Here is an 11,303-nt window from a genome sequence, read left to right on the forward strand (position 1 = left end):
TTCTCACTGGTGTGAGATATTGTCTCATTGTGGGTTTGATTTCTATGTCCCTGATAATGTAAATGATAATGAGCATTTTTTTTCATGTGCCTGTTGACCATCTGTATGTCTTCTTTGGAGAACTGTCTGTTTAGCTCTTCTGACAATTTTTTAACTGGATTTTTGTTTTTTCCTTGAGTTGTATGAGTTCTTTGTAGGTCTTGGATTTTAGCCCCTGTCAGATGTATGATGTGTAAATATTTTCTCCCATTTGGTATGGTGGGGTGTCTTTGTTTTAATGTAGTTTCTTTTGCTGTTCAGAACCTTTTAGCTTGATGTATTCCCATTTGTTTATTTTTGCTTTTGTTTCCCTTGCTTTTGGAGTTGTATTCCCAAAGACATAAGTGAAGCCAATGTCATGGAATCTTTTGCTTATGTTTTCTTCTATGTACATTATGGTTTATATATATTTAAGTCTTTAATCCATTTAGAATTAATTTTTGTGTATGGTGTGAGAGTGGTCTAGTTTCATTCTTTTGCATGTGGGTGTATAGTTTTCCTAACACTATTTGTTGAAGAGACTTCTTTCTGCAATGTGTGCTCTTAATTCCTTTGTCATAGATTAACTGTCCATATAAGTGTACATTTATTTCTAGGCTTTCAATTCTATTCCCTTGATCTGTGTGTCTATTTTTGTTCTACTTCTATAATGTTTTGATTACTATAGCTTTGTGATGTAGTTTGAAGTCTGGGAATGTGATACCTCCATTCTTCCTCTTTTATGTCAGGATTGATGTGGCTATTCTGGGTGTTTTGTAGTTCCAATATCAGTAATGTTTGTTTTATTTCTTTGAAGGATACCATTGAAACTTTGGTAGGGGGCCCCCCCGGTGGCGCAGTGGTTGAGCCCTGGGTTGTGAGGCTGCCCGCAGCCTCTGCAGCACCAGTTCGATCCCCGGCCACCGGCGAGGGTCCCACAAAAAAAAAAAAAAAAGAAACTTTGGTAGGGATTGCACTGAATCTGTATACTGCTTTTGTAAGATGGCCATTTTAGCAATGTTAATTCTTCTTGATTGCTTATTTCTTGCTATGCAAAAGAACCATAAAAACTTCATCCCTAAAAAAAGAAAAGACCTCAGTTCTTTACTTTCTAAAATACAGGACAACCTTGAAAATGTATTTTTTAAAGTAATGACTATATCAAAATTATTTCTTTTTTCTCCTTCTACCAAAACCACCCATGCCCATGGTTTTTAAAGACTAGTGCCATCATTCACAAAGGACTTTTATTGAAGAGCAGATGTTTCTCATTACAACACTATATGATATAAATATTTGACTATTGAGAATTAAGAATTATATGACATCACATAAGAAAATAAGAATTGGGCTTTGGTAAGTTATTTTTCTAAGTGAAATGATGTCGCAGTTTAGTAAAAATCTGCATAAATGAAAGGGATACTATACTTAAAGATAACTGTGGAATCTATGCGCTGGAAAACATGGTAGAAGTTGTCAAATGGTTTAATGTTATTCACCATTCACTAGTTTATTTATAAAATAGTTCAGTTTTAAAAATAAATTGTAAATATCTAACCCTTCTTTCTCTCTCTTTTTAAAATTTTTAACCCTAGGTGACCCATGGAAGGAAACATTGTTGTTTTCTTTGATTCCACTTGCTTTTGTCATATTATCTGTTTTGTTAATAACTTGTCTGGTTTTATGCAAACACAAAACTGTAGTGAAAATGGTAAGTTTAATAATACTATACTGTTTAGTATGAGATAGTAGGTAATAAGAATGTTCTGTACTTAGGAATGATGGACTTACATTCTATAATTTTGCCTGTACACTGTGGGTATACAATTGATATAATATGGATTATGATGATGTCCTCAGAAAATACAGTAATTGCAAAATTAACCGTGAAGTGTTACATTTTGGGTTGGATATACTTTTGTTGCAACATAAAAATGATTTAGAACATAAAACACTACCTTTACATTAGGAGAAAATATAAGAGTCACAGGAGAAAAGCAGGATTGGGAAAAAGGAAAGAGTGACTTAAAGACGATATAAACTAAAATGTATTACTAGTGTGCCACAGGCAAAAGGTCAGCTAACAATTAGGAAACATGGTGCCTACCCTCCAAGAGGTCACACTCTACTTGTGAGAGACAGGCTCCATGCAGAAACTGTAACCTGCACTATGAGCTGATTTTAGATGATTACTTCTTGAATTGTACACATAATGTTCCAGAATTTCAGAAGATGGATTGATTGCTATGATTTGTTGTTTTTAAGGAGAAATTGTGACTTAAGGGAAAAATATTTTATTGCTAAATATTTTAAAGATAAAGTGAAATGTGAATGTGTATGAAATGTGCCTTACACATTTCTGAATAATTTATTGCCTGTTTCTCTTTGTTATTCATCTAGCTGAAATAGCTTTTGTTATTGATGACCATTTGTGAATAATGGAGCTCTTTCTTAATTTCAGGTATTTCCTATGAAAAAGGAAGCATTTTCTCATCAAGAAACACTCTGTTGACTCATCAATTTTCAATCTTATACCCAACTATTAGCTATGTCTTACCAAACTGTATTTTTCTCTAGAACTTGAATAAAATCTTATACTGAAAGAATTATTATCTTTATATAGGCTTTAGTGTATTCAAACCCTCAATAGTAAATTTTCTGGATTCCATTGAGAGGTTTTTTTACCCTCATTAATCCACAGTATGTGTGCTGTTTATGGAGATGTCAAGGGAGATTCTATTTAGTGACATATTAGTAAAACAATGTGATTTCACAACTTGTACTAAACCAGGGCAATATTACTAATCTTGGAAGATGAGATTCTCTTTTTTATTTGGGATGAAACTATTCCCCATGAATAGGGTTTTTGGCTTTGGAAGTTACTTGTTCAGAAGATTAGTAAGTTTTAAACACAGTCACAGGTAAAATATTTGCTTCATATTTTATGAAAAAGGTGGGAGGAATGCAGCTGACATTAATTAAATGACTATCGATCTTATTTGAAAAATCAGAGGTTACTAAGTTACCGTAAAAGCTTGAGAGTTTCTTACACTTTGTTTTCAGGAAGCATTTAGTACTTTCTGATGGTATGATGTTTTAAATTTTTTCAGGGACCAAAAGGCACAGGTCTCTGAAATTAGTAAGAGCCTTTTAAAAGTATAACTAACCTTCATATGAGTTCACAATTGACTTCTAGGAGAGAATGTGGCAGGTGTAGACAGATGCTTTAAAATTTAAGGAATAATGACTTAACATGCAATCAAGTACCAGGGTTTAGTTTAGATCAGTTTATATTTAATATAATTCAGAGAGCTTTTACTCAGTAGTCCATTGACCCGTAGAGTAGGTGTTATCTGGGAACTTATTAAAATGCAGAATCTCAGAACCCAACCCAGACCCACTCAATCTGCATTTTAACACCATCCTCAGGTGATCGATTTGCACTTTCTAATAATTTTTTTATTGACATGACATTGCATTATAACATATTTCATGTGCGCATCATTATAAATCAGTGTTTGTATATACTACATTAAGTTCACCGCTAAAGTCCAATTCTATTGTTCACCATACAGTTGACCCCTTTTTCATCTGATTAAACCCTTCCCTTCTGTTAACCATTAATTTGGTCTCATAGTCTTATTTCACTAAGAATAACACCCTTTAAGTTCATGCATGTTGTTGCAGATGGCAAGATTTTATCTTTTTTAAACAGCTGAGTTGTATTCCCTGGTGTTTCTATATCTCATCTTTTTTTTTAAAAAAAGATTTATTTATTTATGCATAGAAGAACGGGGACACAGGCCAGATGTGCAGGAGGGTGAGAGGATTCACCAGAGACAGAGTGGGGAACAGAACAGGCAGACTGACTGAAATGCACTGCTGAGAGGAGCAGCAGGAGAGACAGGAGAGGTCTGCCGCGCCATGTAGGTTTCTCGCCGGCCAGCTGGGATAGAACCCACATTGCAGAGGCTGCAGACAGTTTCACAGCGCTGTGCTTAACCTGCCGCGCTACTAGGGGAGGCCTGAAAAGTGAGGTGATTCTAACTGTGAGGACCGGAGCATTGCTTCAGAGGAGAGTTATTAAGGGAATGAACCTTCATATCCTGGGCGCATCAATGTGTAGATTTGTTGACTGCCTGCTTAATCAAAAGCTGTCATTTGCCTGATGCTGAATGAGAAACAAAGTGCCCTTCAGAGTCCTTAAGGATGGGAAAAATATTTAGAAGAGAGATGACAGCCAGTATATAAGACAACAAAAACAGAGTGCTGGTGGTGAAGCTCACACACCTGCTTAGAGTACAGCCCAAACCACAGCTAATGGCACTGGGGACATGGGGAGATGGATGGATGGGCAGCTCATCCTCTGCTCACTTTCACAGTGAATCTTCTTCCTCTTAACTCGCCATTCCCAGGAAGTCAGAACCCAGTCAGATTCTCAAGTCCTCCTTTCCCCTCCCCGCCTCTCCCCTCCCCTCCCTGCCTTCCCCTCCCCTCCTCTCTTACATTTTCTCCTTACCAATTCCTTCTCTTGGCCTTGGATACACCTCTTATTTCTATGTCTTCGAGCAACAGCTTTGACATCAGCCCCAGACCTGCATCTCCATTCGGATGTCTCACAACCACTCCAAACTCATTTTCTCTAAATTCCAGCTCCCTCGCTATCCCACTTTAAATCTATTGCTTGTATTTCTGCTTTGAGCTGTGTGAAAGGGATGTTACCAGGCAGAAGGTGGAATGGGCCAGTGTTAAGAACATAGCTTGAGCGGCAGTGTAAAAGAAACAGTCCCAGGTCCTCCTTTTAGATGCCCGTTTAATGGAAAATAAGTGGAGAATTAAAAGATCTTGACCACTGACAGCCCAGGGGCAGAGAGCCAATGATCTTCTGTCTCTGTCTATTCTCCCTAGACATGAAGAAATGAGGATCAGGGAGGCAATGAGATTAGTAAGAATGTTCTTTTACTTTCTCTTTACAATCCAACAGCTGTGACAAGGTTCTGCGACAGAAGAAAGTTGTCAGCCAAGGAGAAAGTCCCTTTATAAAGTCTTTAGATGTCAAGATATATTGACACACTGTGCACAGACATTTGGAAAATGATTTTTAAAATTTCCCTCTAGATTCATAAATTTGGTTGTGGTGAGGTTTGTGGCTACTCTGTGTTTCACAGCGTTCTAGCCAAACCAGGGATTAACATCACGATTAATTATTATCTCTGAGACCAAGATTCCAAATAGGAGAATAATAATAACTTATTTCATAAGTTTTCCTTGAGTATTAAGTAACCATAGTATTTAGTACATTTCTGTTCACAAAGAGCTCAATAAATGTTGTTTCTCTATTCCTTTCAAAAACATGTATTAAAGTATCCTCTCCCCCAGAACACAGAATGTAAGGGGTGCCTGAGCCAATTTACTACTTGAGGAATTGACCTTGGAGTTAGTTAGGGAGCAAAGAGAACACAAATGCCCAGACAAAGTGGAACTTCCTCAAAGACACAGAATCTGACTTGAGTTTGTTTTTCAAAAAAAATTTTTTACATTAAAATCTGAAGTATCCTTTCATCCATGTTAACACTGGAACAGAATGAGAACTCTGCTCTGTGAAGGAGTCCATAAAATAAATAGTAATAATAAAAATAACAATAACAGCAAATATTTGATTAACAATGTGCTAGTGTGCAAATCACTTTGATCCCAAAACCCCATTGTGTAGCTACTGTAATTTTCCACAGGGCACAACAAAAAGTTTTTTTTTTTTTTTAAATAAGCTGCTGCTCTAGAGGATGTGGGCTACTAATAGCTGGAGGGTCCTTTGTTTGCTGAGCACGTTTCTGAGTAGAGAAGAAACCCAAACCAGAAAGCCTGGGCATAAAAGAAGATAGATAAAAAGGAGACATATTAGCCATGAGAAGCAAGACTTGGAAAGCATATCTAATGGGCAATTTGGAGAAAATGTAGTTTTTCTTGTCATCTCCTTTAGGTTGTCTTTGAAATCTTCAGTATGATATACATTTGATGTGAAGGGCTTCTTTAACAGAGAATGAAAAGAAGTTCTGAGTTCTCTGGTACAGTTAGGAGATATTGTACATGGATACTGCCAGTATATGGATCATTCTATTACACAAATAAAGAAAGGGAGGCTTAGCGAGTTTAAGAAATTTCTTCATGAAGGAAATATAGGCAAAACACTACATGACATGCACCTCAGTAACATCTTTAAAGACACAACACCCAAGGCAGTGATAGTGAAGGCAAAGATAAACAGCTGGGATTACATCAAATTAAAGAGCTTCTGTACAGCAAAAGAGGCAGTAACCAAAACAAAGAGACACCCTACCAATTGTGAGAAAATTTTTGTACACAACACTAATGATAAAGGGCTGATCACAAAAATCTATAAAGAGCTGATGAGACTCAGCAAAAACAAAGTAAATAATCCAGTCAAAAAATGGGCAGAAAAGCTAAGAAGAAACTTCTCCAAAGAGGAAATGCAAATGGCCAGCGGGCATATGAAAAAATGTTCAACATCACTTGTAATCAGGGAAATACAAATCAAAACTACCATGAGATACCATCTTACACCAGTGAGAATGGCACATATTAAAAAACTAGCAACAACAAATATTGGTGAGGATGTAGAGAAAAAGGAACTCTCCTGCACTGCTGGTGGGAGTGCAAACTGGTCATATCACTATGAAGAGCTGTGTGGAAATTCCTCAATCTGCTAAAGATGGAGCTTCCATATGATCCAGCAATTCCAATCATAGGTATTTACCCAAAGGGCACAGAAACATTCATTCAAAAGGGCACCTGCACCCCTATGTTTATAGCAGCTCTATTTACAATAGCTAAGCTATGGTAACGACCCAAATGCCCAAAAATAGATGACTGGATCAAGAAGACCACTACATATTTACTACTACGTATACACAATGGAATATTACTCAGCAGTCAAAAAAGATACACTCATGTAATTTGCAGCAACATGGATGGAGCTAGAGGGGATCATGCTCAGCGAAATAAGCCAGAAAGAAAAAGAAAAATACCAGATGGTCTCACTCATAGCAGGAATTTAGAAAACCTAAATTAGGGACCAGGAAAGAGACTAATTATAATAAAGGGAAACTCAAAACCAACAAGCAACTATAACTCAGAGACACACTATGGGGGTGGGAAGAAGGGAGTAGGATCAAAACAAGAGGGGGTGGGAATTGTATGGGGACTATAACCAAGATGAAAATGCATACACTGTGCAAATATGGAAAATGATGAAAAAATATATACAATGAAATAAAAAAATTAAAAAAAGAGAAAATTAAAGAAAAAAGAAATTTTTTCATGATCAATACCTGTTCTTTTTTTAAAAAGATTTATTTATTTATGCATACAAGAACTGGGGTACGGGCCAGAGGTGTGGGGGGTGAGAGGATTCACCAGAGAAAGAGTGGGAAACAGAACAGACAGACTGACTGAAATGCACTGCTGAGGGGAGCAGTTGGTGAGTCAGGATTGGTCCGCTGCGCCACGTGGGCAACTCCCTGCCTGGGCAGAGATCGAACTCACTGCAGTGGCTGAGGATAGCTTCATAGTGCTGAGACTTAACCACTTGTGCCACCAGGGAGGCCCTAGCCCCTGTTCTATAATATCCCAGTACTTAGGATCTCAACCTTTAAGATAGACCACTTTTTGGAATACTGTAGTTTTAAATGTTTTTAAAAATCAGTTTATAATCTTACCCTCAAAGCTGCCATAGTCTCCTGGCTCACTGGAGTACTTACAATGTGTCCTCCTTGGCTAAGGAGTAAAGGATTCCTTTATCCTTCCTCCTTCCACAGCAAATTTGAGGAAGATAGGCAGAATGTGACCTTCCCGGGAATAAACTTTGGAAGGCTGCCTGTGAAGTGTATGGCTCCTCAATTTCAAATGAAGAGCTGAACAGAGCCAAATGGTCTTCATGAAATGAATAAAACAGTGTAAGAGCCTATGACAGCAGACTAATCTCTTAAAATCCTCTCTCCTTGCTTTTAACACCTTGGTTAAAATGGTTTCCTTTCCACTAGAAAATTGGGCATACTTCCTATGTTCTCCTTTCAAGTTCCTCTCTTCTCCCCCTCCCCGTTCTGTCTCCCTCTCCTTCACTGAAAAATTCAGAGCAGCTTTAGAGGGTTTCAACACTTCACTTTCCCATTTCAATCACCTTGTCAGGTGTTTTCTGTGGGTTACTGAGCTAAGTAAGCCCAAACTCATCAAGAGCTACCGAGAGCCCAGTCATCAGTTCAATAGCAAGGATCTTTGGTAGGGCGTGCCTGCCGGTGCTGGGAATAAATCCAGTATGTGATGGTGCAGAATCTTCTGCCGTACAAATGTTTCTACAATCGGGTGACTAGAATCACCTGCAGTTAGTCTGTTGGTTAGGAAGCTGTGAACAGCTCCGCTTTTTTGTAGTACCCCAAAACCAGGCTCACTGTGCTACCTTTTGTGTTTCAGAATCATTTGATTAGTGCCCATTCCTCAGAGATCTGAGGATTAAGCTGGGCCTCTATGTCACTTCAGAGTTCCTTTTTAGACTTTTCAAACTTCTAGTGCCTGTTTAACCAATTACTTGTATTATCTGTGTTTTGAAATACCTAATGATTTGTTTTTCTAAGGAAGTGGGTTTTTTCAGTGTTTTGATGAATAGATGGTCTGAGTCAGCAGGATATTCATTACATTTCCCATAATTTTCAAGTATTTTGACACTGACCCAATCCTAGCAAAAAGAGCAGGCTAAGAGGGCAATATGTATAACTAAAATCTTCATTGTCTTCCTTTAGTTTAATCATCTGCAATAGATCTTCAAGGAGAGAAACACATGGAGGTCTTTGTGGGTATGTTTTGGTCTAGTCACAACTTCCTGACCTCTACATGTCTGATCTATATGTGTATCAGAGCACTTCAGGGGTGCTGAGATAGTAATCCCCTCGAATAACCTGCTCGGCCCTTTCTGGCTATAGGAGCCTCATCCATTTACCTCTTTGTGACAGAAAAATACTACCATTTTTTCCCTAGGTGTGCTTTAGGAAATGATTGGGAAGCATTGTTTTATTGTTCATGAAAATGTATTCTGTGGAATTGTCTCTTATGAGATTAGCAGGTGTTACGGGGGAAATATGATCTGTAGCCAGATAAGCTTGGAAAGTTCTGGGTTAAAAAGAAGATTAACCCTAGGTCCCAGTTTGTCCAGGATATTTCTGATATGTTTGTCTCAGTGTAATTATTAATAACATCCTGTTTGGTACTCAGAATTGGCCTAGTTTGTATGATTAATTATAGGTCTCCTTATCTTTGAGACATAGACCTTGTGCAGCATTTCCAACACTTACTTGTCCATGGAACTTTTTTTCAAGGAGTGTATTGTGTGCTCCATGGAATATATTTAAGATTCATTGTATTTGGATCTATTTTATTTCTATGACTTAGATCACAATCTATAGCATTAGATTTAAAACCAGATCAATTTAGATCTGAATTCTGCTTTGCTTCTATCTGTATAACCATTGGCAATTTAAATAAAAAAAATTTTTTTTGTAGAGGCATATTTTATTTATTTATTTGTTTGTTTGTCTGTTTTGTTTATACATGCACTGGGTACAGTCAGAAGCACGAGAGGGTGAGAGAATTCACCAGAGCCAGAGCAGGGGAAGGACCGAAGCACACTGCTGAGGGGAGCAACGGGCGGCAGGAGAGGTCGGCGCGCCATGTAGGACCCTCCTCCGGTGGTCGGGGAGCAGCCGGGGATCGAACCAGTGCCGCAGAGGCCGCGGGCAGCTTCGCAACCCAGCGCTCAACCGCTGCGCCACCGGGGAGGCCCTAAATAAAATTTTTGAGCTTTAGTTTCTTCATCTGTAAAATATGGATAATGTTACCTTTTGATAGGTTGGTTTGAAGGTTAAACGGTCTAATGCTTATAAATTGACAAAATTCCAAGCATATAGTAAGTGCTATATCATAGGTAGTGTGAAACATTAGAACTAAAGTAGAGAGTTCAGAGGTTTTATAGTCACACGGATCTGGATTTGAATTCTGATTTTGATCACAAAATGTATGATTGTGGACAGTTCGTTTCTTCACATGTCAAGTTGGGAAATTAATAGTTTGTAACTCATAGGCTTTGTAGGGGATTTTGTACATGCAGAAGATAAAACATGTATTATCTAACAGAGTAGCTAGGACATAGACTTTACTGCATTATTAGTATTTTTGTTTCTATTTTATTTATGCTTCTGATATAATTGTTATTTATATATCTATGGGCACATGATAATGACAAAGTATTCAAGTTGCCAAAGAGTGTTTGTATTACACTGGACTAATGTAGATGCATGACATATAAGTGAGATAGGGACCCTAATATACTTGGCAACCGTCATTGAAATAATTTCTTATAAAATGAATATAATTAATGTAGATTAGTCATGAGGATTACTACATTGCAACCATTGTGGGATTTTAAAAAATGTTGTGGTAATTAATTTCTTTAGTAAAGTCCTTGGTGAGACTATTTGTGAGAATTTTTTGGTGGACAATTGTTTCTAAGATAATGATGAGTTAGGGTAAATAATGAAAGAAAATTCGTAATTTCCATTTATTCAATTATAATGTTATAGACTTAAATACATTTTAAAAGCAAAATACTCCCACTGAATCTACAATTTTAAGAAAATAGGACATGAGTTTATTTTATTTTTTTAAGATTTATTTATTTATTTATACAAGCACTGGGTACAGCCAGAAATGCAGGAGGGTGAGAGAATCCACCAGAGCCAGAGTGGGGAGCAGAGCAGTACTGGAAAAATGAACTGCCACATGCAAAAGAATGAAACTAGATCATTGTCTCACACCATATATGAAAATCATCTTAAAATGAACAAGAGGCCTCCCTGGTGGAGCAGGCGGTTGAGCACAGCGCTGTGAAGCTGTCCACAGCCTCTGCAGTGCCCGTTCGATTCCTGCCGGCCTCAGAGCAACCCACATGGTGCGGCAGACCTCTCCTGTCTCACCCGCTGCTCCCCTCAGCAGTGTACTTCGGTCCTTCTGCTTGCTGTGCTCCCCACTCTGGCTCTGGTGGATTCTCTCACCCTCCTGCATTTCTGGCTGTACCCAGTGCTTGTATAAATAAATAAATAAATCTTAAAAAAAATAAAATAAACTCATGTCATTTGTGACAACATGGATGGAACTGGATGGGAATATTCTATGTGAAGTGAGCCAGACAGAGAAAGATAAATACTGGATGGTTTCACTTG

General features: G+C 37.8%; 1 protein-coding gene across 4 annotated transcripts in view; it reads left to right on the forward strand.

Annotated features, from left to right (window-relative positions):
• IL13RA2 (interleukin 13 receptor subunit alpha 2) overlaps window positions 1-3,631 on the forward strand; it is a 55,547-nt gene extending 51,916 nt beyond the window's left edge. For all 4 annotated transcript variants that reach the window (XM_037512051.2, XM_054695597.1, XM_037512052.2 and 1 more), the window contains exons 9-10: window positions 1,614-1,729; window positions 2,480-3,631. In XM_037512051.2, the coding sequence (XP_037367948.1) occupies window positions 1,614-1,729; window positions 2,480-2,530 (167 nt within the window). In that variant the 3' untranslated portion in view covers window positions 2,531-3,631. The remainder of the gene's footprint in view (window positions 1-1,613; window positions 1,730-2,479) is intronic.
• Window positions 3,632-11,303: the final 7,672 nt, after the last annotated feature.

Source organism: Talpa occidentalis, unplaced genomic scaffold (assembly GCF_014898055.3).
Source record: "Talpa occidentalis isolate TD23 unplaced genomic scaffold, MPIMG_talOcc4v2.1 talOcc4.15, whole genome shotgun sequence".
Taxonomy (NCBI): domain Eukaryota; kingdom Metazoa; phylum Chordata; class Mammalia; order Eulipotyphla; family Talpidae; genus Talpa; species Talpa occidentalis.